The sequence below is a fragment of the Sinohyriopsis cumingii genome, chromosome 7 (assembly GCF_028554795.1).
Source record: "Sinohyriopsis cumingii isolate HCF-2022 chromosome 7, ASM2855479v2, whole genome shotgun sequence".
In the NCBI taxonomy this organism is placed as follows: domain Eukaryota; kingdom Metazoa; phylum Mollusca; class Bivalvia; order Unionida; family Unionidae; genus Sinohyriopsis; species Sinohyriopsis cumingii.
The window spans coordinates 83,764,555-83,791,403 of NC_142967.1; the positions used below are offsets into that span (position 1 = coordinate 83,764,555).

The 26,849-nt window shown below is 35.7% G+C and overlaps 1 protein-coding gene across 1 annotated transcript; it reads left to right on the forward strand.

The window, feature by feature from the left end:
* The first annotated feature begins 4,295 nt into the window (after nt 1–4,295).
* Nucleotides 4,296–24,296, forward strand: LOC149795649 (cytochrome P450 26B1-like). Its single transcript, XM_089963832.1, has 5 exons — nt 4,296–4,597; nt 16,666–16,852; nt 18,557–19,054; nt 22,400–22,825; nt 23,613–24,296. Exons 1-5 carry the CDS (start codon nt 4,296–4,298, stop codon nt 23,964–23,966), a joined length of 1,767 nt encoding a protein of 588 aa, XP_089819958.1. The 3' UTR covers nt 23,967–24,296.
* The last annotated feature ends 2,553 nt before the right edge of the window (nt 24,297–26,849 follow it).

The window sequence follows — 26,849 nt, forward strand, 5'->3', positions numbered from 1 at the left end:
CATAGCAAAGCTGGCACATCTTCAAAAAAGAGCATTTGGGCAAATATCAATCCAGAAAGAAAGCAAGGAAAATGTAGCTGGTAGGTTAAAAATATTAGCTATTAAAGACCGAATCTGCTTGAGAAAAGCCAAATTAATGTACAGGATATCCCATAATAGTGCTCCTGAATATTTACAATCACTATTCTAGTATAGGCTACCTGGTAATACTCCCCACCTGCGATCCATGTCTACCAAACAATATAAAGTTCCCAAACCAAATAAGGAGTTATTTTAAAAAAAAGTTTCCAATACTCTGGAACTCTGCTCTGGAATAGTATTCCAGTTGAGATTAGAAATGCCCATTCTATTTCCTTCTTCCAAACCCAATTTATCCAGTGACTTCAGAGATGCAGCTAAGTAAATAAATTCCTTTGTATGAGGGCCTCAAGGTAGATTAGTTCTTAGCTAATTGTGTTGCCCTCTTTAAATAAGGTCATTATTATTATTATTATTTCTATTATTCGTGGACGACATTCACAGCACGAAAAGCGATATCGTCAAAATTAACAACTCCCAAAATCAGATGTGCTTAGCGCGGGCGATGGTCGTGGGTCGAACGAATTGTTACATATATTTGATTTAATTTATATTTAATTTAATTTGTGTTTGATTTGATTTGATTGTTTGTGGGTTTTGGAATCTTTTTATTTTCTTTACATGTCATTACAAGGCAATTTTGTTTACTAGGAATATGATATTTTCCAGAAAGTTCAGTTTGACCTGAATATTTCTAAAAATACATAATAACAGAAACACTTGTTTCTACTTTTGACGTATTTCCTGGCCTTGATTGAGGATCAAATAAACAACTTTTTTTCTAGGAGTAAAATGATTGGTTTATCAAGGGCATACAGGAGCTATGTGACTTTTACATGTAAACATGATCACGAGATCCTCTATTTCGCAATTAGGCATTTCCGAAATTGCGAAATACTTAGTATTAATAATGATGTTTAGAGATAGAGATCGGAGAGTCCAGGGCTTTTGAACACTTGATGTCACATTATTTTCTTCTGTTGTGACCAGCACTGATGTTTTGAGTTTTTGAGTTATATTTTCATTTTTTTCTTCAGAGTATTTGGACTCTAGAAAATTAATTCGTTTCTCCTGAAATATTATTGAATTCATACAGAATTCATGAACAAGGACATTTCTTGAAACTTTTATTTGGATTTCCAAGAGTAGAGGACTAATTATTATGTTTCTACAAGGAACTGTAGACGTCAACAGAGTACAGGCTACAGCATACGTCATCGTCTTCCATCTTTGATTCTTCGTCGGGACGCGAACTTGGAATCATTAGAACTTTTCAATATTAGGATTTCAAAACATTTATTCGTGGATTATTCTTGTATTATTTTCGGATTTGATTCTGGAAACCGTAAGTTCTCATATATTTTCATTTTTCACAATATTTTTCAAGGGAAATAAATTATTTGTTATATTTTTCAAAGAATGTTGTTTTCACTCTTTCTTGTGTTACTGTTTGTTCGAGCCTAAACACGTAACAGTATGCCGAGAGGAACGATACCGCAAAATGAAAAAGAACGTGGATAGCATCCAAAAATAGGAAAGGCCCGAACAGCGAAAATAAGCAAAACTCCTATTACATAAGGCAGGCATATCTAAAGTAACCGCGTGTGGCATTCATGAAATGCAAAAATTTAAGACATCTTGGCTTCTGGCTACACGTTGAAAGTATACCCTAAAGTGGTTCGCGACGCTTTGGTTTTTGGAGGACCCGATTTCCTAGGCGAAAAATACATTCATGTATATAAGCACAAGGAACATTTCAATACCATTACTAGGAAGAAGCGACAGAGTTTGCACCTCTTGATGCATTTGGAAATGTAATCATTGCAGCCTAGGTGACAGCCAATGTTCGTGTAAAATTGTACGAAGCCTTAAAATGTTTGTAGATCGACTCGACTTTACTATGACACGGACAGTTGTATGTACATATATCACCCTCATAGCCCTTACCCAACAATTGAACGGGCCCATTTAAGGGGATGGACAGATGAGCACCAGGAACACATGATCCTAAGTTTTCTAGAGGTGGCACCAAAGGATGTCAATACAGAAGGAAAAATGCATACCTAATGCAATGTCAAATGTAAATAGTAAATAGGGTTTTCTGGGTTACAGGTTCATGAAGGTCATGGAGTGGGTCTTCATGTTGACATGTAGAAATCACATTTTCATATGCATTTCGAGTTGAAGTATGGGATATTTGTGTACACTTTACGAATATCACTTTTCTTAATTAAAGTACAATCGTTCTTTCTTGATACGAAATGGGGTTTTGACCCAAAATAACACGTGATCCAGTGTTTCCAAAAATGACGTATCGTTGCACAGAATTACAGAACGCGCAGATTTGGCTTACACTGTGAGTATATATATATATATATATATATATATATATATATATATATATATATATATATATATATATATATAGAGAGAGAGAGAGAGAGAGAGAGAGAGAGAGAGAGAGAGAGAGAGAATGATACATATAAAACAGACAGAACGGTAACTGCTATCCCTGGATTCTATATAAGAATGCTTGATTATAGCAGGCAGAATTAATATTTAATAATATCAATACTATCCCACAGGTAAGAGAATTTTTATTTCGTACTCTACTACGGAGATTCGTACCCAGGTCCGCGGTTAAACGCACCCATCGCCTTTCCTGCACACACGAGCCCATTATCCCTCACAACTAAGCACACGTCACCAAAAATGATGCTACTCAATCGGTGTTACATGCACTCGTGTGTAGCAGACACTCGCACTTTTTATTTAAAAAAACATTGTAAGTTATATAAAAATTATATGTATGTGTCATTTGTAAATATATTCTTGGAGGGGGGGGGGTATCTGTATAACTTAAATATATCCATAACTCATTCAAATAAAATAAAACATAATATTAAATGAACAACCAAGTAAGCTTGACCTGTTCAGGTCACTGAATGCTTGGTGAAAGGTATGACCTTTTGCTTGCTCAGGTCATGACAGTACAGGTTATTCAATACTTGTAATGAAGTAATGAAGGGGGGGAGTATGCCCGATCAATAAACCAGCTTGTGGGATGAGTAGACAATGGCGCGGAAAATTCTGCGAGGTCACGACCTTAAGTATCTCAAAGAAAGAAATAAAAAGTTAAACATATTACGTTGTTACAGGAAGTTACACTGCGTTTAATTCAATCCCATGTTCTTTCTTAGAATATTAAAATCACGTGCGAATGACGGGAGAGAAAATTCTGTGAACTGTAGTTTAATCCTTTAAAAAATAAATACGAAAGATTGTTTTTATGATTTTTTTTAAACAAAGCATGGCAATAATGTCAAATCAAGTAATTCAAAGAACTAAAAAGAGAGCAATGGAATTCTAGCGGTACTCAAACATTATTTAACGTCTACATGACCTTCAAAGAATTAAAAAGAGAGCAAAGTAATTCAAGTGGTACCCAGACATTATTTAACGACTACATGGCCTTCTAAGAATTAAAAAGAGAGCAAAGTAATTCTAGTGGTACTCAGATATTATTTAACGTCTGCGTGGCCTTCTAAGAACTAAAAAGAGAGCAAAGGAAATATAGTGGTACACTGACATTATTTAACGTCTATATGGCCTACAAAGAATTAAAAAGAGTGCAAAGGAATTATATTGGTACCCATACATTATTTAACGTCTACATTAAATAACACCACAACGTAGAATGTGTGACCGGTTTTGCTTTATTGCTACATCAGACTGAATTCAAAATCATTGCTTACGTGATTATATATATATACATATATATATATATATATATATATATATATATATATATATATATATATATATATATATATATATATATATATATATATATATATATATATATATATATATACATACATATATATATATATATATATATATATATATATATATATATATATATATATATATATATATATATATATATATATATATATATATATATATATATCGTTCTTTCTTTACATCGTAATGTGTCAAACTATATAGCAACTTACTGACAAGACTGCTTGAAAAAAAAAAAACATTTTGCAGGGCTAGATTTTGTTTATATTACAAGCTAATAATCCGTTGATACATTATGATCCCCAGACTCTAGAGCCTTGTTTGGGTACGAAATACAAGATCAGGACTCAGAAATCAGATATAATTCTTGGAGACTATATCTACAATATTTAGAATGTTTATATGCTAGTATGGTGGAGTATATCTACGTCATTGAAATTGTGTATGTTGATATCGTGGAGTATATCTACGTCATTGAAATTTTGTATGCTAGCATGGTGGAGTGTATCTACGTCATTGAAATTGTGTATGCTGATATCGTGGAGTATATCTACGTCATTGAAACTTTGTATGCTAGCATGGTGGAGTATATCTACGTCATTGAAATTTTGTATGCTAGCATGGTGGAGTGTATCTACGTCATTGAAATTGTGTATGCTGATATCGTGGAGTATATCTACGTCATTGAAACTTTGTATGCTAGCATGGTGGAGTATATCTACGTCATTTAAATTTTGTATGCTATTTAAGGAACCCAAAATAAGTAAAGCCTGAATGTTGCATGATTCCAACAAAATTTACACAGTGATCACATTCAAGAGTGCTCTCAAAACTCACTTATTTCGACTGCAAGAACAAACTTAAAGACTTAATACTGTTTCCTACCTTAAATATTCTCAGCATGTTTTTTAAGTTTTCTAATTTGATGGTGTTTGCTTTTATAATAATATCATTATATGTTTTTTTTATCTTATAGGTGTTGTCTAATGTAATAAAGCGCTTAGAGCTTCTAAAGATTAGGCGCCATACAAAGTCCTCATTATTATTATCATTATTCCAGACCTTGAACTGGTTCTTTACTTTTGAGAATACGTGGCAAGACGAGAGAAAATTAGTTTTCTGTTAATAACTTCATTTGAAATATTTTACAAGACAGGTAAATAACATAAATGTGACTGGAAAATAAGAATAATTTCTAGTCACGTCCTGAGTACTTCAAACTACACTGACCCACTCGTATATTTTTCTCACCTCGCATACTAGCTCTTTTAAAATGTCAGCACCAGGCGGCTAACATGCAATCGAGGTAGCCTCCAGTAGCCTCCAGCGTTGTCAGCCTAAATTTGAAACAACCATGAACGGAAAGAAGTGTTTGAGATGGCAAATTTCACATTGTCATAATCGGTTACTGTTTATTCTTTCATTAATTGATACTGCTGGCTTCCTCGAGCTTCACTACACTCATCTAGTGTTGATATTTGACGTGCGTGTTTTACGAAATTGGGAAGCTACAGATTCTCTCTAACTCCTGATGAAACTCAGAAAGCAATATTATTTTAGATATTATCTAACAGCAACCCAATTGATCCATCCAAAAATCAAAAAGACTATATATATATATATATATATATATATATATATATATATATATATATATATATATATATATATATATATATATATATATATATTTCATAAGTCTTTCGATATTCACTGAATAAATTACTTTCATTAATATCGTGATGTGTCTTCTCATCCCCCCTTTCTTCGGCTTTTACTTCTCCATTGATGCAAGTCTCCCTCTCCCCCACTTTCTCTCTATCTGTGTTCTCATCATCTGTTTCATCTGGCTTATCCTCATCTTCATCTTCTTCTACCACCCTCACAACTCGCGGACCGTCAGGTGTACTGACTCCTCAGAGTCTAATTTGTCTTTGCGACATGGCATGGCGAACCAAGCGTCCTGCAGGTTCCTGGATTTTGTTTGGCCTATGCTTTCTTACTTTAATGTACCTAATGTAAATTTACGTTATGTTTTAGTATTTACTTAATTAGGTACTTATTTATTAATATTTTTCTTGTTGTTGCTGAACTTGGTGACATTTTGGGCATAAGAGAATGCACTTGTATATAGTCTAAACGCGGATCGAAACGTATTAAAAGGTTCCACGAATCCAAAAGAGGATTACGAAATTCAGTCTAATCAAAAGAGACAGAACATGTAACGTAAATGTCAATAATATAGGGGGACAAGCACTACGGTTTACCATTGTGGAACAGTTTGAGTGCTATACCTATGGCCAATAAAAAAGTGATTGTACGACTACATTGTTGCAGATGTAACCACTATTCTTCTTCCAGAAGAAGGTGGCATCAATTCATCTACGGTTGAATTCCTGTCGTCTTTGCCTGTTGTGGTAGTACTGACTTCGCTTTCTTTTATGTCGTTATCACTAATGTATGATTTAGAAACATACAGAATGATGAACTGGAGAGTTGCGTCAACGACAGACAGGAGCTGATGAAGTATTTATTCGATAATAACAATAACAAGTCCAGATTTTCAAACCTTCCATCACTACATCCGCTCTCACCGCCACTGAGATGCTAGTGGTAGTAGCGAAAACAATTAGCACTCTACTACCGGAAGTTACAGGAAGAGTAGTAGGACTTGGCCATGGAAAGAAATTGAAACAGTTAAAGCTGATGATGTCAAGCCATGTGTGTGTGTGTGTGTGTGTGATTCAAAACAACGCTCAACTGTCCTTTCAGGGCGACGTATATCGCTTAAAGTATTTAATTTTGTCTCTTGTTTCTCCCGTCTTTCCTTTTCTTGGACGTTGTGGTGGACGCGATGGGGCCCAGTGTCCTTTCTCTTGACATTTATCTCGAGAGAAATTGTTCGTAGTCTTATCTAATGGAACTCCGTAAATCTCTGACAAGAAATGCGATCTGTTTAGACTCTTCCATTTTCATCTTGACAGTGTGTGCAAGACTTAGTCCAATCAAATTTTGGAATCAAGATGAAACGATCACACTTTGTTGAGTTGAAACCAGAAGAAGCTCAAAGATGATGGCGACTTCCGTTGTCGCCTAATACACTAACAGAAATGTTAGCGCAGGTACATACCAGTGATTTCGAAGATGATATGAGTCAGCATGAACCAACACCTTTACATCCTCTATCACAGACCAACACCTTTACATCCTCTATCACAGACCAACACCTTTACGTCATCTATCACAGGCCAACACCTTTACTTCCTCAATCACAGACCAACACCTTTACTTCCTCTATCACAGACCAAGTCATGTTTTTGTGTATGCAGTATATACATATTCAAAGGTAAACAACACGTGTAAAATAATGGAACAAATAGATATCCTTTAGAAATGATCAAAATGTGAGTAATTTTTTTACAAACACTAACTCAAAACAACAGGGTCGAGCTAGGGGATGCCCAATTGTCGTTCGCTCTCTAAATGTAACGGATAGTGACGAACACTTCTGAAATAATAATATTTTGCAATTGAAATTTTGCGATCTATAATGGAAGCATGTGTATGCAAGGGAAGTGACTCAATTTCTATGACCTAGTGTAACTTTGTACATTGTATGCCCACTGTCGAAGTAGCCAGTGAAAACTTCTTTTTAGCTATGGGTTTTCCGTCAGTGTAATGAGACACACTCCAGTCTTACGTCATCTTGGCATCCGTCCGTCTACGGGAGACGATGGCGTAGCTCCAAAGTACGCTTTTGCTTATCCTTCTTTTTAGCTCTCTTTTCAGCTTGTTTTATTCTTCTCTTTTCCTCTGCGTTTTGAACTCCCTGCCTGACAGCTAGACGCCAGCTGGAACGGTTGTTTGCACAGCTCTCCCAGTCGTTGACATTGATGTTTGCTGTCTTCATATCCTTCTTGCAAACATCTTTGTAGCGCAGATGTGGTCGTCCAGTTGGTCGTGCACCTTCTGCTAACTCCCCATATAACAGGTCCTTGGGAATGCGACCTGGGTCCATTCTCTTGACGTGGCCGAGCCAGCGAAGGTGCCTCTCGCTGAGTATGGAGAACATGCTGTTCATGTTGGCGCGTTCTAGAACCTCTGTGTTGGGTACTTTGTCCTGCCACTGGATGTGCAGAATGCGCCGCAGACATCTCAGGTGGAAGCTGTTGAGTTTCCGCTCATGTCTTGCATAGGTGGTCCATGTTTCGCTGCTGTAGAGAAGTGAGCTGAGCACGCACGCTTGGTAGACACGCAGTTTGGTCTTCTCTGTGAGGGTGGGGTTGTTCCAGACCCTCTGGTTAAGTCTGGCCATCACTGCTGCTGCCTTGGCAATCCTGCCGCCCACCTCAGAATCAATGGAGAGTGAGCTGGATATGTTAGACCCGAGGTATGTGAAGTTCTCGACAACTTCCAAATTGTACCCATCGATGGAGACAGAGGGAGGGGAGTCTGTGTCCTGTGCCATGACATTCGTTTTCTTCAAACTGATGGTCAGTCCAAATTCCTTACATGCATGGGAGAGGCGGCATACCAGCTGCTGAAGTCCATCTTCCGTGTGTGATGTCAAGGCTGCATCGTCGGCAAAGAGCAGTTCACGGATGAGTACCTCTGTGACTTTAGTCTTAGCACAGAGACGGGTGATGTTGAACAGCTTGCCGTCAGCCCTGGTATGGATGTACACTCCCTCGCTGCAGTCCTTGAATGCGTACTGGAGAAGCATGGAGAAGAAGATGGCAAAGAGCGTCGGTGCAAGGACACAGCCTTGTTTGACTCCGCTAATGACTGGGAATGCTTCAGATGTTGCGCCATTGAAGCACACTGTGCTGTGCATGTTCTCGTGGAACGACATGATGACAGCAAGCAGACGTGGGGGGCAGCCGATCTTCTGCAGGAGTCTGAAGAGTCCACTCCGACTAACCATGTCAAACGCCTTCGTCAGGTCTATGAAGGCAATGTAGAGGGGCATCTGCTGCTCGCGACACTTCTCCTGCAGCTGACGTAGTCTTACGTATTAGTTGACATTATATGTGATATCTGTAAACATAACAACAAACTATATCCGTAAAAATTCAACAAGCTCTCAAATGATTTAAAATCTTTGCGTAAGTTTAAAAATCTGTGCATTGAAAGAATCCAAACGTTTCCTACAGTTTTGCTGCAGTTTTCTAGATATTCCTGAGATTCAAATACTTCCAATATGGTGATAAATGGTGTGTCTACGGGGTCTGTTAATTTTGTGCTGACCCGCCCCCCCCCCCCTCCGCACCGTGGGGAGCAGAGGCAAAACCTACACTAGCTAATGCAGTTCAATCGTTTCCAGGCATAAGTGTAACCAAGTTACTGTAAAGTCTAGAAATGCTCCGCTTGTGTTTATGACGTAATTAAAATAGGAGGGGTGCATTCCGCACCTGCACACACATACATATACGTAAGTCATTTACATGATTTGAGGACAAAGAAGGCGCGGTTGAAAATTCCCCACTGTTGTATAAAAAATAATGAAATAAACAGCCAATAATTATCAACAAAGTACCAATACTTTCCTTTATTTTGGTGCCAACTTCTTCGTGTTATATTTTGGTTTTATAACAAACTATTTGTACTTCGTTCTTTGTGTTATATTCGAGTTTACCAGACTTCTAAGAGACCGTCTGATAAGGGACGCATTCAATAACGGGAAAAGCGTTAAACGTAAGTTTAATAAAATCAACAAAAAAGCAGTGATATTTCGGGGGAAATCATCATATCGAAGTAATTTTCTAATATTTTGCCCAGTTTAAACCCAGTTGACATTAGATCTTCTCATTTTATTTCAATTAGAGTGAAGATCTTCTCATTTTTTTTTTCAATTAGAGTCAACGTTCCGCCCCGTCCGAGCAACCTACTCCATCCCCGGCTAATCAAGAAATCAGTGGCAATCGGTTTAGAAAAATGGCTGATATTTTTTCACGAAAAAAAAATGTGGTAGAATTTCTCCACTTTTTGACGATGTTGGCATCGTCGAAATCTATGTAGCACTAGCAGGAGAATGAGAAGGAGGAGGAGGAGGAGTTATTGTTTTTGTTGTTGTTGTTGTTGTATCAGTTGACGATTTTGCCTTATTTACCAGACACCACAGAAAATTAAATACATTTAACTCTTGATAGTTTTGTGATGTTTTGCAGAGATCATCGTGTGTGATTAGCAAGTCCTCGTACTTGCCTGATATTAAGTAATTGTTATGCGTGACATGTAACATGCCTGCGGTATGGATACCGTCGTCATTATAACAATCTCAGTCTATCCCATAGACAAAGGTCATGCCCCGTTCAATCTTATTGAAACCCATTTCCGCAGTCTTTGTAACATTTCTTTTGTTTCTTTGTTTGTTTGGTTGGTTGGTTGTGGGGTTGTTTTGTTCGGGGGGGGGGGGTTGTGTTGTTGTTGTTGTTTTGTTTGTTTGTTTGTTGGGGGTTTGGGGAGGGTCTGTCTTTTTTAAAGGTTTTTTTAAATGTTTTCTTTTAAAGGGGGCATGGGTTATTTTTGGAGGGTTGGGAATGCGTTTGACAGCAAGACACACGGAAATCCTAACAGGTGGTTTTATAACTAATTATTTGTACTTCATTATAAATGTCTTTTTTTGGAACATTATCCTCGTTATATGATCTCTCTCATACACACACGCGAACTTAGTTAATTTAGTTATTATCGTTTAGATTGCAAACAAGTTAATAGCCTGAACATAATTAGTGACTAACCTCTTACGACACTGGAAAGGTCAAACAATTTTTGTACGAAATAAATGTGTTCACGTGCTAGTCAGGTGAAATGGATTTACAAGTACTTATAACACCTGGCAAAACTTGCATATTAATCCGAAAATCAAGAATTTGTGTTGCCTTTGCCAAGTTAGAGTATAAATGATAATTTTTATGGAATTTCCAAGAAACATCGATGTAATTGCATTACCAAAATGACTTTGATGTTCTCTAACTTCTATTACTTATGTGTAATTCCATACTTCTATTAATGTGTGTAATTCCATACTTATATTACTATGTGTAATTCCATATTTATATTAATATGTGTAATTCCATATTTATATTAATGTGTAATTCCATATTTATATTATTATGTGTAATTCCATACTTATATTAATATGTGTAATTCCATATTTATATTACTATGTGTAATTTCATAGATATATTGCTATGTGTAATTCCATACTCATATTACTATGCGTAATTCCATACTTATCCTTTTTTATTAAACAAAAGAAACACGTTTTGTATAGCATTGTATAATACAGATATCAAACGGAACTTTTTCTAACTAAAGTGAACTGAAAAGTGCTTATTAACTTCTTAAACATTCAATTATAAACTACAACTGTTTGCCAAATAAAACAGATTCAAATTTGCGTCATATATTTCTGCACTGAAAATTTGTACTACTAAAAATATTAATATATTTTTCGAGTATTTCGTACAGTTTGTTTTCCTTATTCTCAAGCCACGACATTACGAATGTACAGAGGTTTATGAGAAATAGAAATAAAGAGGCAAACAACATTCTCATTTACAATCTCGTCGTACAGAAATTTAACTATTTTTTTCTGTTGAAAATGAAAAATTGTTTTAATCTTATCCTAAATTTGATTTTTGTTTTTAAATATTTACATTGTTAGTCTTGCAGATGTATTCAAGTAATTGGACAAAATTAACTTTTGGAGTTCTTTTGTCCAAATATGTAGACATGACTTACCTTTGACCTTTTCACCTCTAGATCATACGTTATAATTGCATCACACTAGTCTGCTGTAGATATGACTACTTCTTACGACAAAATGCACCGGAGGGCATTTAATATCATTCCAAGAGCTCGTGGGAAAATAAGCACACGAAAACGATGTTCATTCATTTTCTAAAGGTAGAGTTTTGACTAAATGTATCCCTCTTGTCTCGAAACGTCGGTGCCACCACAAGTCGAAATTGACCACTGTCTTGCAGAAAGGGCTACTTTTGTTTTTACCGTATGTTTTTGTAACGGATTCGCAAAAAGTAAATGGAGAATACTGTAAGCATTTACAATGCAAATGTAAACATTTATGTTCTATTTTAGTTTCAGTAGGTATATAAGTTGATGGGTATGTATATATGTTGATGGGTAGGTATATAAGTTGATGGGCAGGTATATATGTGTAGGTAGGTATATATTTGTAGGTAGGTGTTGGGTTTAATAGCCAAATTATGTCCATTGAATGCCGAGTACGCAACTGTTCTGCGATCAGATAAAGTCTGATTATGAACATAAATGAAGAAAGGCATTAATTAAAGGGATTAATTGGCGTCACTTTATATAAAACTGGGCTAATTAAAGCGATCAATAGGAGACACCTTAGATGTAAAAATGGTCCATTAAAAAGACCAACATGCATTAGATGTTAAAGGATCCCAATTAAAGAGATCAATAGGCGTCACATGAGATCTATAAAAAAAGGTTCAGTTAAAACGACCAATATATGCCACATTTTCGATATCAAAAAGGACGCAATTAAAGTGATCAATAGGCGTCACGTTTCAAATATAAAAAAGGTACAATTAAAGCGATCAATAGGAGTCATATTAGAACTAAAAAGAGCCCAATTAAAGCGATCAATAGTTGTCATATCAGATTAAAAAGGCCCAATCAAAGCAACCAATAGGCGTCACATTATATGCAGATCGGGATATGTAAAAAAGACCAATAGGCTCAAATTTTAGATGTAAAAAAACAGACGCAGTTTAAGCGACCAATAGGCATCATACTTTAGATGTAAGAAAGGACATGGCTGTCCTGATAATTAAATAAATTGCACATTACCGCTGTGTAATCTGTATATAAACATGTTGGTGAAATATTGGGCAGTTTTAGGCAATTTAATCTCCTATTATGGCAATTTAATCTCCTATCTCCTATTATAGCAATTTAATCTCCTATCTCCCATTATGGCAATTTAATATCCTTTCTAATATTATGACAATTTAATATCATATATTCTATTATGGCAGTTTAATCTCCTAATATGGCAACTTAATCTCCTATTATGGCAATTAAATATAATATCTTCTATTATGGCAATTTAATCTCCTATTATGGAAACTAAATCTTCTATTATGGCCAAAACAATCAGAAAGAAGTTGCCAAGTGGGGCCAATTCGAGGATCTCTTACATACATGTACTCGTTTCAAATATATCCTAGGCTGACCAAGCCTTTTGCAGAGTTCTTTAGACATTTTCTTGAATAGCAACTTTAAAATAAATAAGAAAACTGACACATCTGTGGTATAAAGAATCGTTGATCTTTTGATTCGATGACCGTCTTAGGGATAAACTTCCTCTAAAAATTATTGGTAGGCGTAAGCATACAGATGAACAGACTAACGTACGGATAGACAGATATATACATAGATAAACAGACAGACAAAGAAAGAATATATAAAGTGATTACATTTTACTAACATACATATAAACAAAGTAATAAATTTTAAACGTATTTAGAATCTCCAAATATCAAGGCAGCATAAAACAAACTAACACAAGCGAGCAAATAAATAAATACCGTAGTCATTCTAAATCCCCTTTCTAGTCAACGTCCTGCCAACTTTTCCACCCCCCAAAATGAAATTCCTACCTTATCGAGGCGCATAGATTCGTTTATATTCATTTTGGTTTGTCCAAATAATTAAAACAGTACAAGAGTAATCCAACGGCTGTTGGAAAAATGAAAACAACTTAATTTACGAACGTTTCCAGTCAAACAGTGATGTACGGTATTCAACGCACCCCAACACCACCCTTTGGAAATTGTACTCCGGGGTGTCTATTAGAATAATTGCGGTAAATACTGGACACAAAAAGGGATCTGTATAATTTTATAACAGCGTTGTACTTATGCATCAGTTTGCGACAGGTACGAAAACTATAATAAATGGTCGAGATTATCTTCATTGCATGGCTTAGACCGAATTTCTCAATAGATGGCAGAAACAGATAAGTAAGGAGCATTTTCTCTGATTTACCAATCGATCTCAAGTTGAATTTTAATAAGTTTTTCTTTGTTTTAATATATGTAATAAAAAGTAATACTAGATTTTGTATCAATATTATTATTTTCCTCACTGGAGGAAATGTTCTTTAATGGTCATATTTAAAAACTGACGCATGTTATGTAAAAAAAACAAGGTATATTTATTAACCCTCATAGTCTGCTCTCCACAGCATAACAAATTTTCATGTAGATCTTTAAAAAATATTTTAGATACATTATTATTATTATTATTATTACCATACATAAGGTATTATCTTAATGTTTGCACAAGATTTGCAACCCCCATTGGTTTACTACTTTCACTAACATATAAGGATGCCTGTCCAAAAAAGACAGTTGTCTGGCTCGTTGAGTGTTCTCAAATCAATCGGTTCTCTCGCTCGTTTCCCTTTTTAAGCCCCGATTACGTACACGTACACCAGCCAATTGTCGTTAAGGAATTTCAATTGCACGTGGTTCACCGAGTCATCTCTTGGAAGCTATAAATTACGCCTACCCAGCACTCGCTTCGAAAACACTAGAACCAGTCCTGGTCAATAGTTCATTCCAGGACTAACGTTTAAATTTCCACATAGATATTGAAAATGATTCCTGTGAACCAGTTCAGTGTGTCTAAAGTAAATTTAACTTGGTGTGATTCGGTTGGTGATTGTCCGTATCCAGAAAATGTCTCTTCCTTGCTGGCATTAATCACAGAGAAGCAACGGTAAGAAAATGATATCTTTTGTATTTTCTTAATTGTAAATTTGTGCGTATTATTGTTGTGGACCTTAAGACAATCACAGAGACAAGCGAAGGAGAAAGAAAACTATTTAAAAAGTTCCTTCCAAAATCAACGTTATGAATTTTTTTAAATATCGTGCCACGTTTGCATTTTTTAAAGTTTCGATCTGATTTGTTTTTTTATTAAATGGAAGACAGAGTCAAATTTAAACCCAAAGTTAAATAAAAATGTTAAATTGCCACAAAGATTGAAAATTTGACCCGAGTTATCTATTCGAAAAATTGATATTGCCAAAAACGTGTAAAGGACGCAAAACTTTAATAACGAGACTGTCCATCAATTAGTCATGTTATCTTGACTAGTAAATTTAGTATCTGGAATACACTTTCTTCCTCGACATCATCATTGTCATCTTATTCTTCTTCATCGTCATTTCTTTCTTTTCCTTTTCATTCCTTCGCTCAAGACAAACAATTCCGCTCCTCTCGCAAAATCATTTTTCTTTTATAAAACTGATTTCAAATAGAAGATTTGTCATTTCAGCCATCATATATATTTTTCAAATGTTACTTAGAAAGTTATTTTAGTCTTTCGAATTATATCTTTGTTTGCTTGATTATTGAATTTCGGAAGTCACCGAGATTTCTATAGCATAACAACCCATCTCCCTCGACCCACTTCACCCCCTACCACACCCTACCCCGCCCGCATTCTCATACAGTGAACCCTGGTCACAAAACAAAATATGTGAAAAAAATTACATGCCTTCATACAGGCCAACATTCTGGAGATAATAAGAAATAGACAGACTGAGATACAGGAAATTTGCGCTCAGAGCGCACAAAAAGCGTCAGATGCGAAGCAGCAAATGCGTTGGAGGGGAGCCCCCACATTCGGTGGATGTCTAGAAATGATCGTAGGTGGAATGACTCTCTTAGAAACATTTTGTATGATATAATGGTGTCGAATATCGGTGCGTTTTCTCCAGCTAGTGTCAAATTGATCTCTCGCTTTAAAATTCTTTGGGGTAGGTTGAGTGAATTGTCTAATATTTTTTCATAGCAATGATAAGATAATATTGTTCAACCTGTTTTCAATAGATTCTATTTAATTAATCAATGTATGCACACTAGAGCTTATTTAAATGATTAATTGTTACATTTATCGCATTTTTCTTCTAAATATTAGCTAAGATTATAAATCTTATAAAATTGTTTGAATAGATAAAAAAAATTCTGTTCAGAGGTGACACGAATGTTGATTGCCAGATGAAAGTAACTTGCAAACAATGTTTAAACCCGTGTCTCTTCATTAAGTCAATCAGTGTTCGCGAAAATAAAATGTCATTTAAAATTTCAAAAAGGTGAAATAATAATAATAACAACAATAATACTTATTATTATTATTATTATTATTATTATTATTATTAATGCTGATGCTCATTTTGTTATAAGTAGTAGTATTTGATGGAGATATTGTGCTAAGTAACAACTCCGAAAAAATGTCTCACAATTCCCAGATTTGCCGAAAACAACAAGACTACTTGCATATCTAGTTTTGAAGTATGTCTATAAACAATATGCGGGTTTCCTGTTTACGTGAAAACGGACTGAACAATTTGACCTGATTTAATAGGCAATATCCGTGCCATATCGCGTCACTCCTTTAAGAGTATGATCGGTTTTCAGAGGATATTCAGATCTGACTTTATCAGGAAAATAAAGAGATGGTAGCTGTACACGATTTGCTGGGCAGATAACTAATTCTTAAGATCTTTTCTCCTCATTTTCCTTTATCGATGTCGACGATAGCGACAAGAACGATGATGGTTATCAATGTGGAGGTAATGATGATGAAGCTGATACAGATGATTATGGTGATGAGGAGGTAGCAGATGGATCTTCATCTCCACTCCTCCTCCTTCTTCTTCTTCTTCTTCTTCTTCTTATTATTATTATTATTATTATTATTGCTTTTTTCTAGGTATACCGAAGCCGTGGTCATCAAGTTGCTGTCCCTTGTCATCATCCCGTGCACATTAATAATGTTGTCAAGGTTTATGTGGCAAGCATACATTCTAACAACTAGTGACCCCCTGAGTTCAAAGCCCTTGCCTCCAGGAAGTATGGGTTTCCCAATCATTGGAGAGACGCTGCAATTTCTGATACAGGTATAATAAGTGTAGTATATTCACACACTCTGTGCAACAACTGTAGCCACGTTCTGATACCAGTAATGTTCACACATTGTTAGTAGCAACTGTGGTCTCGATTTGACACTGATATAACTTGTCTAATACACACTCTGTGCAGCAACTGTGGCTACGTTATGATATAGGTACAATATGACAAATATTCACATACTGTAGCAACTGTGGCTACGTTATGATGTAAGTACAAAACAAAATAAATGTTCACACACTCTGTGCAGAAACTGTGGCTACGTTATGACATAAGTACAACAAGACAAATATTCACACACTCTGTGCAGAAACTGTGGCTACGTTATGATATAAGTACAACAAGACAAATATTCACACACTCTGTGCAGAAACTGTGGCTACGTTATGATATAAGTACAACAAGACAAATATTCACACACTCTGTGCAGAAACTGTGGCTACGTTATGATATAAGTACAACAAGACAAATATTCACACAGTGTAGCAACTGTGGCTACGTTATGATATAGGTACAACAAGACAAATACACTCACTGTAATAACTAAATTATCTTCACGGTACAATGAGTGCAATATTCACATATTATGTACACGCTCTGATACAGGTACAACGAGTCTAATATTCACGCACATCTGATGGACGTGCTACAAGTGTCATAACTGCATACTCTGTGCAGAGACTGCAGCCACAATTTGATACATATGCTACTAGTGCAATATTTACATTCTGTGCACCAACTAAGACTACGTTATGATACCCGTACAACAAGTGCAATATTTACACACTCTGTGTACCAACTAAGACTACGTTATGATGCCCGTACAACAAGTGCAATATTTACATTCTGTGCACCAACTAAGACTACGTTATGATACCCGTACAAAAGTGCAGTATTTACACACTCTGTGTACCAACTAAGACTACGTTATGATACCCGTACAAGAAGTGCAATATTTACACACTCTGCTTGGAGACTGCTATCATGTTATGATACAGGTGCTAAAAGTCTGCTGTTTAGCAAATGCGGCCGCTTCCAGACACATATATAACTAAGCTAATATCCACACACTCTTTGCAGTAACTTCGATCACGATCTGATTAAAATACAAGTGTAACATTCACACACTCTGAATAATATTTTCGGCCACGTTTACAGTACCAAATATTTACTGTACAGAGTGTGTGCTTCTTTGGCCGTGTGGTCAAGATGACTCGCTCTGTAATCTGACATCTTGGAATAGAATCCACCCGTCTGCAATGTGATATTTGACATCTCGAGGTCCAAGATCCACAAACCAACAACTGTTGGTTTTCATAGTCCTCCCTGACCTCAAGGGGAAAGAAAACTGGTCAAATCCTCCATGACCACAAGGGGAAAGAAAACTGGTCAAATTGTCAAAATTTTCAATTTGATATACTTGTGAAAGAACAAACTTTTCAAAAGGACCGTGTATATCTTTTTCTTATTTTCTTTGAAACATTTTACCAAAAGTACAAAGAATACAACAGAAAAATACATCTGACAATAAGCTTGAGATTGTTGGGATAGCTTGCAATTACATATATCATAATCAGACCATCTGGTCTTTTAAAAGCATTATTTTTTCACTGTTTAATATAGCATTTTTAAAGGAGATTTTGTTTAGAAAACATACCGTAAACATGTATATATTAGATGATCCTTTTTTCCAGGGGCTGAATTTTAATAAGAGTAGACGCAACAGGTATGGAAATGTCTTCAAAACCCATATTTTTGGACGTCCGACAATAAGAGCAATTGGAGCCGGAAACGTGCGGAAAATTCTTCAAGGGGAGAACACTTTAGTTGTATCAGAACTTCCCGCCAGCGCTCGACTGCTTCTCGGCAATGGGTCATTGTCCCAAAGTATTGGGAAGAGTCATCTTACAAGGAAGAAAGCTGTTATTAAGGCGTTCACCTACGCAGCTCTGTCATCGTATGTGCCTACCATTCAACACATTGTCCGGAGTTACATATGTAACTGGTATAACAGACGACAAGTATTTGCTTGCCCAGAGATCAAGATACTGACCTTTGATGTATCCTGTAAGGTTCTGGCCGGATTTGATATTGACGAGAAAGAGTGCCACAGATTGGAAACAGTCTTCGAAACTTTTATCTCCGGCCTCTTTTCACTTTCAGTCAGCATTCCACTACCGGGCATGCGCAAGGTAATATACATGAACGAAACCGTTTGAAGCCCCCAAACATGCCTCGAACATTAAGTGAATATGCATATTCCAACAGAAGAAATATTGATATTATGTACATAAAAAAAGATTTAGTTAAATATTATTTGTTCCCAGATGGTACACGCAATGTGTCCTGCGTCAGAAAATTACTCTTAACACGATATTTTCAAGGCATGATTGGGAGTTCCGGTGAAATTCGCCAAGATGTTCGTATTTGTCAGAGAAACACAAAAGTGTATAAGTTTCCTATATAATTCACTGCTATTCAGTATTTTTTTCACCCCGCCACCTCAAGCCCGTTATACAAAATACAAATCATTTTTGTACTGGGCACCGTGTGTCGAACATAATTGGACCATATGTCCTTTAATAGAATTCTTAAATAAAATCTTGGAAAAGTTAGAAATCATACTGTCTTGCTGTAGGTCATACTTATGAATTTTCCTGATGAAGGATTGTCGTAGTAAACGTTGCTGATATATTTTCTCCTAATTCTCATATTCGTTGGTCTCTTAATTTTTACTACCTTCCTAATTCATACTTAGAATACTGCAAAAGTCTGTTTCCAGTAGTGACTTGTACTAACTGTAATAAACGTTGTTACCAAAACTAGATATTTACTAAACAACATCTAAAAGGAAGAGTCTATTAAACGTCTTGGCTAAGTACAGTGGGAGGTCTCGTACAGTCCTTTAAGCATAACACACTATTGGGTGACACACATATTAAAAAATTAGGCATGTTACGTTGCAGAAAATCCTTAATGTACATGGTTATTATTATGTTGACAAAACCCACTAGATTCTTAATGTACATGGTTATGCTGACATAACCCACTAGATTCTTAATGTACATGGTTATGTTGACATAACCCACTAGATTCTTAATATACATGGTTATGTTGACATAACCCACTAGATTCTTAATGTACATGGTTATGTTGACATTGCCCACTAGATTCTTAATGTACATGGTTATGCTGACATAACCCACTAGATTCTTAATGTACATGGTTATGTTGACATAACCCACTAGATTCTTAATGTACATGGTTATGTTGACATTGCCCACTAGATTCTTAATGTGCATGGTTATGTTGTCATAACCCACTAGATTCTTAATGTACATGGTTATGCTGACATAACCCACTAGATTCTTAATGTACATGGTTATGCTGACATAACCCACTAGATTCTTAATGTACATGGTTATGTTGTCATAACCCACTAGATTCTTAATGTACATGGTTATGTGGTCATAACCCACTAGATTCTTAATGTACATGGTTATGTTGATATAACCCACTAGATTCTTAATGTACATGGTTATGTTGACATAACCCACTAGATTCTTAATGTACATGGTGATCATTATGTTGACATAATCTACTAGATTATTAATGTACATGGTTATCATCATGCTGACATAGCCCAAGAGAAAATAAATTTACAATTTAAAACGAATTCTTTGCTGTGCATTTCAAAATGAGAACATTGACAAGAAAACTATTGTTCTTTCAGACACCTATATCATTATATTCATAAAGCACATGAGCGAAAAGAATGTAAAATTGACGGGAATAAAGTGCTAAAATTTAGAATATACAAAGCATAATGTAATTGCATACTTGTAGCGAAGACAAAAATGGACTCGGAATACAGATGTTGTTGCTAACACAACCGACTTCTGATGACCATTTCCATGGACTCATTTGCAAGCGCTAAATGATCCGACAAAATTATCTTCCGTTTCTATTTTTATTGACATAAGGAATCGGACGCACCATCTCAGCTTTGTTATATTTTTGCTCTGCCACCGGTAATGGTTGCCCTAGTATATCAATTCTACTCTGTGAAAACAAATCTAACAATTTCATCCCAACGATTATACAAATAAAAGACGCAGTCTAAGAATGAAGATGAGAATAAAAACGTATAAATCTCAACTATTATCGTTAGAGAGATGTGCCGATGAGATGCCGCTAGATGAGACAGGAATTTAAATCCGTTCCTTCCGAGATATTTCTATAGAACAGACATCACGCGGTAACGTGCTTATTAAACTTCAGCCTATATCTTGGATATCTAATTAACCATAACATTTGAACTGGGCACCATAATAGAGAATTAAATTGAAGATTAATATAGTGACAACAAACTTGAAAGTTTGATTTTGCCATATTGTTTTTATGTTAACAGGATTCCTAATAGCTACTATTTCTGCAGCATATTCCAGTCCCAGTTCTCAGACTGATAACGAAACATTATTTTTAATACACTGTGCATATGTACATAATACTGGGTTTTTCAGACTGATAACGAAACATTATTTTTAATACAATGTACATATGTACATAATACTGGGTTTTTCAGACTGATAACGAAATATTATTTTTAATACACTGTCCATATGTACATAATACTGGGTTTTTCAGACTGATAACGAAACATTATTTTTAATACACTGTGCATATGTACATAATACTGGGTTTTTCAGACTGATAACGAAACATTATTTTTAATACACTGTACATATGTTCATAATACTGGGTTTTTCAGACTGATAACGAAACATTATTTTTAATACAATGTACATATGTACATAATACTGGGTTTTTCAGACTGATAACGAAACATTATTTTTAATACACTGTACATATGTACATAATACTGGGTTTTTCGGACTGATAACGAAACATTATTTTTAATACACTGTGCGTACATAATACTGGGTTTTTCAGACTGATATCGAAACATTATTTTTAATACACTGTGCATATGTACATAATACTGGGTTTTTTAGACTGATAACGAAACATTATTTTTAATACACTGTACATATGTACATAATACTGGGTTTTTCAGACTGATAACGAAACATTATTTTTAATACACTGTACATATGTACATAATACTGGGTTTTTCAGACTGATAACGAAACATTATTTTTAATACAATGTACATATGTACATAAAACTGGGTTTTTTAGATTCTTGTGTACACATTAATTGATCATGGCAACTCTTTTTAGTAACGTTTGCCACTTTAGTTTCAGAATAAATAATTTCTAAGAAATGATCTTATTTAATTCATTTTAGTAAGACTTTCCAATTATTAGCATTTTCAGCGACAGCAAGTGGTTAGATTCAGGGTAACGTAATTTATGTTCTAAGTGATCTTCACTTTACGTGCAACCACCTATTTGTAATGGTAATGGAATGTTTTTTGTCGTAAATATTGGAATTCAATTTTGCAATGATGCAGGTGAAAAACTAAAATCAGCTTTGTGCGGACAAATTTGTATTTACTATTTATGTCTTGCTAGGCCGTTCGAGCGAGAGACGAGCTGTTAAAGAAAATTGAGGAATGTATTCTAAAAAAGCGAGAGTCTGAGCACCTGCCCCATGCATCTGATGCTCTTACTTACCTGATGGCAATGGACGGTCCAGAGAAACTGAGCTTGATAGAACTTAAAGAGACTTGTCTCGAGTTGCTCTTCGCTGGCCACGAAACCACGGCAAGTGCGGCTTCCTTCTTAATGATGCAGCTCGGACAAAGAGAAGATTTAAAATCAAGGATCAAGAATGAACTTGTTGAAAATGGACTACATGATTCCATCCATGGAAACGACCTTGACTTCGAAACTATCAACAGACTCCACACAGTGAAGAATGTTGTTAAGGAAGTTTTGCGGTTATCCCCACCTGTCAGTTCAGGGTTCCGCAAGGTCATCCAAACATTTGAATTAGAGGTAAGTTTTGGGATTAAGGGTAAAAACAAAAATTAATTTCGTGAGTCTACTGTTCATGACCACGAAAACCTAATAATATCGGTCCTCAAATTTTCTACAGGTCGTTGCGTTCTATGAATCTAAGAAACACAATAAATCATTTAATTTTACTTATTGTCTTTAAAAAGTGGAATGTACTGTATCCAAATTGAAAAAGAATTTTCGCCTTATTGCAGCAGATAGGAATACAATTTATTCACTTCACCCTATACAAAAAACGTTTACTGATTGGAGCAGGCAATGATATAGTTTTTTTTTGTTTTTTTTTTATAAAAAAATCTTATTCGATAAATATTTTTTGATTATACTTTTTTTTGCGACCAGATGTTTTGTAAAGTGACGACTCGTGTTGTACGTGATACTATCTTGACAACAAAATATGCCCCTTTTAATTTTTATGAGACTCTGGTAAATACAAATTGTGAAGACATGTTTCTTGCGAAGTTGAGATAGATGCCGCTAATTCAGAACTGTTCAGTCTTTCTCTTTAACATGTGCACAAGTTGAACTGGGTTAACTGCAGAACAAGAACGAACCAGTCGAGCCATAATAATGTGTTTATTTCCCCTTTTTTGCCACTCGCTGTCAACGAAGCAGGCCATAAAAAGTTCCTCATCAAGTAATTTCTTAGGATCTCAGAACATGTTGAAAATCAAGTTGACGTGATATTAACAACATTTGAAAATAAAATATTTAGTACCGTTCTCATTATTCATTGTTTGCTGATGTAATTACACCTTAATTTCAGGGTTTCCAGATTCCCAAAGGCTGGAAAGTGGCCTACAGCATTCGGGACACTCACGAGATGTCGCATGCATTCGATTCGCCGGACCGTTTTGATCCTGATCGCTGGAATTCAATTGTTGACAATCGTTATGAGTTTCTTCCTTTCGGAGGCGGCAAAAGAATGTGTCCGGGAAAAGAGTTAGCCATGCTTTTCTTGAAAATCTTTGCAATTGAACTGTCGAGATGTTCTACTTGGACTCTACAGAACAAAACGACGAGTTTCAGGTCCTTTCCTATACCATTCCCCGCAGACAATCTTCCTATCCATTTTTTAGGCTCGTCTGAAAAGTTCCGTGGCAGACTTCGCACAGTATAGCTCATCTCCCCAAGGCGTGCTCTGACTAAATCAATTAAATAGAAAATTCATATTTATTTTAAATCTCCCATTTATGCCATCGATGAATTTAAAATGTTTTTCATAATATCTGTTCCAAACTGGTTTGCCTGCTTTACAGACGCAATGTACATTGCGACAGATTCAAAAGCGACTGTAATATCAATGTTTGCCACGCTCCACAAACTCTCTAACCCAAGCTGTAACAGTGCAATGTGATGTAACCATTTATTAAAAACCTGCAAATTTCTAGATATATAATTAGATAACTGCAATAGATATATCTTCACAAGCCAAGAATCGACTGGTGCATTTTATGATCGATTTTTTTTATACATTATTGTTAAGCTATTGATCACTTGATTTGACTGGATATCAGCAGAATTAATAGGATGTGATCCTTCTATGTTCTAAATTTTCGTATTTGACATGAAATAACGAGCTTTTCATTAAATCCTTAAATTTTACTTGAAAAAATTACGTTTTTATTTCTTTCAAAAATACTTACCACAAGCAGCGATGGGCAAAGCACTGTTCAGTTTCAGGCGGTGCGGCAGGGGTGGAGGGGAGAGGAATAATTTTTTAAAAACAGAAACTATACTTTTACCACTAAGATTTTTTTTCTTTGGAATTATGATGGAGAAAAAAGTCCGACTCAATTCATCTGCCATATCTACATTCCTTCACAAGATTACATTATGGTGGTGAAAGACTAGAGAAAAAGGAATAGACAAATATCACTGCAGCTCGTTACAAATGAATTTAAAACTATAGGCACTTGGATATAGGGATTGGGAGGAGATGGGTTTCAAAGACTAACATAACAATTGGATTCACAATTTAACAATGTAAGACGTTGACCATGGTAGTTTCGATGTGGAGCTCAACAAGAATTCATACGCTTAAATAAGGCTCTAAACCGGATGGAAAATATCTTTTAAAAAAAATAATGAAAATAAAAAAATAATAAAATTATGAAGAAGTGCGATTATAAGAGTATAATGGGTTTTTTCTTCTGAGTTTATCGTGACAGTGTGTGTGTGTGTGTGTGTGTGTGTGTGTGTGTGATTTTTCAGTCATATCGCTACGATGTCTGCAGTGTGACAGTTTATAGTGATGTCTAGCACTGGGACATCATGCCGCAGACACGTAGCATGATGTCCCACCCAGTCACATTATCCTGACACCAGGCGGCCAGTCCTAATACTAACTTCTTAATGCTGAGCGCCAAGCGAGGCAGCTGTTAATACCATTTTTGTAAGTCTTTGGTATGACTCGGCCGGGGATCGAATCCACGACCTCCCGCATCTGAGGCGGACGCTCTAACCACTAGGCCACGGGAGCGGTTTATCGTTATATAAATTGTCAGTTGCCGACTCACACAACTTACATAACGTCCTTCGGGCAATTTTGGGTCTATATGTGCTTGAAACGTGTATTTTCAATAAAAGAATCAGGTGCTAATTTCAGTAATGAGTTTTCCAAACTCAAGTCTGTAAAAGGACTGAAATTCAGTCAATTAAACATTTTCTTTGATTCTTTTTTTTCAGTTACACCGTGAATGAGCTATTACTTTTTGTTTATATTTTATAAAATTATCTTTTTTTTGAAATTTTTGCGAGATATATAATTTTGATAAAATTCCAATTATAGATTTTGCAATTTTAGTATTTCGGCAATCTATTAATTAAGAAAATATTCCGGTTTACTTTTCAGTCGCAGATTACTTTCATTTCAGTTTAAGTTACTTTGTGTCTCTGCAATTTTAATGAAAAATTGGGGTTTGAGGCTTGGTGGTGGAGGGTTGTTTGTTTAGTCTTTAGTCGCTAGATTCTGTGTCAGACTTGTAATTATAGTATTAATTTTAGACTAGATAATAGCTTAAATAGATGGGCGGAGGGTAACTTCTCCGGAAAATTCAGTGTCCGCTAGTATCACTTTTAACCTGTTTTGTTTTAGTAACGTATTCTGGGCAGTGTCGTATCAAGAAATGGTGTCTCAGCCCCCTCTCCCCCCCCCCCCCCCGGCGCAAAACATTATTCGGGGACCCTATTCCAATATAAATAATTGTTTGATTGGAACAGCAGAGGGGGTTGCTTGTGTGATTGCTACACCACTGATTCTGGTGTCTTTTCTAGTCTCCGATAAAATCTGTTTCAGATTCCAAATTTTAGTACCTATTTTAACCTTGGTTCAATAGCAGCCATGTTGTTTATATCGGCGCCACCTTGTTAAATACACTATTCCGCTATTTTGAATTTCACCTAGTGACGTGAATTTTTCCGCTGAAATTTATGCGCGATCTTGTATCATACAGTTAGTGTTAGATTATCATTCACTGTGTTAGCTCCCAACGGTTCCCAACGAGCGTTAAATTTCCATTAGACCCCATACCGTTGTTTAAATACGATAGCTGAACGTAAGTATCGTATTTGCCTAGGGACCATTTCAAAAGCTTTTCATAGAATACAAGTGAATAAAAATCAAATTTATTAAATGGCGCTCTGTGATTGTCAAATCATAGATCTCAAGGAGTATCATGTAATGTGATCACACGTATGAATTCTTTACTAAGCGTAATTTCAATAATTAGTACACTTATAGGTTTTTAATAAATCCTTTATCTGGAATCATCGAATTATTAAAGATGAGAAACTGATTTGTGGTGTGTATTTTTGTGTTTGATGGGACATTTATTCTAATGACATTTACGATATTGCATTTGTATTGAGGTAGAACCCCCACCCCACCCCCACCAATATATCAGTACCAAGAAAAGAATCTTCATGCCAAGTCAAATTTACTTTTGACCCTTTAATTCGCAGTAACAATGTAAACCAAAGTGGAAAAAGTGTTTTCTTCAGT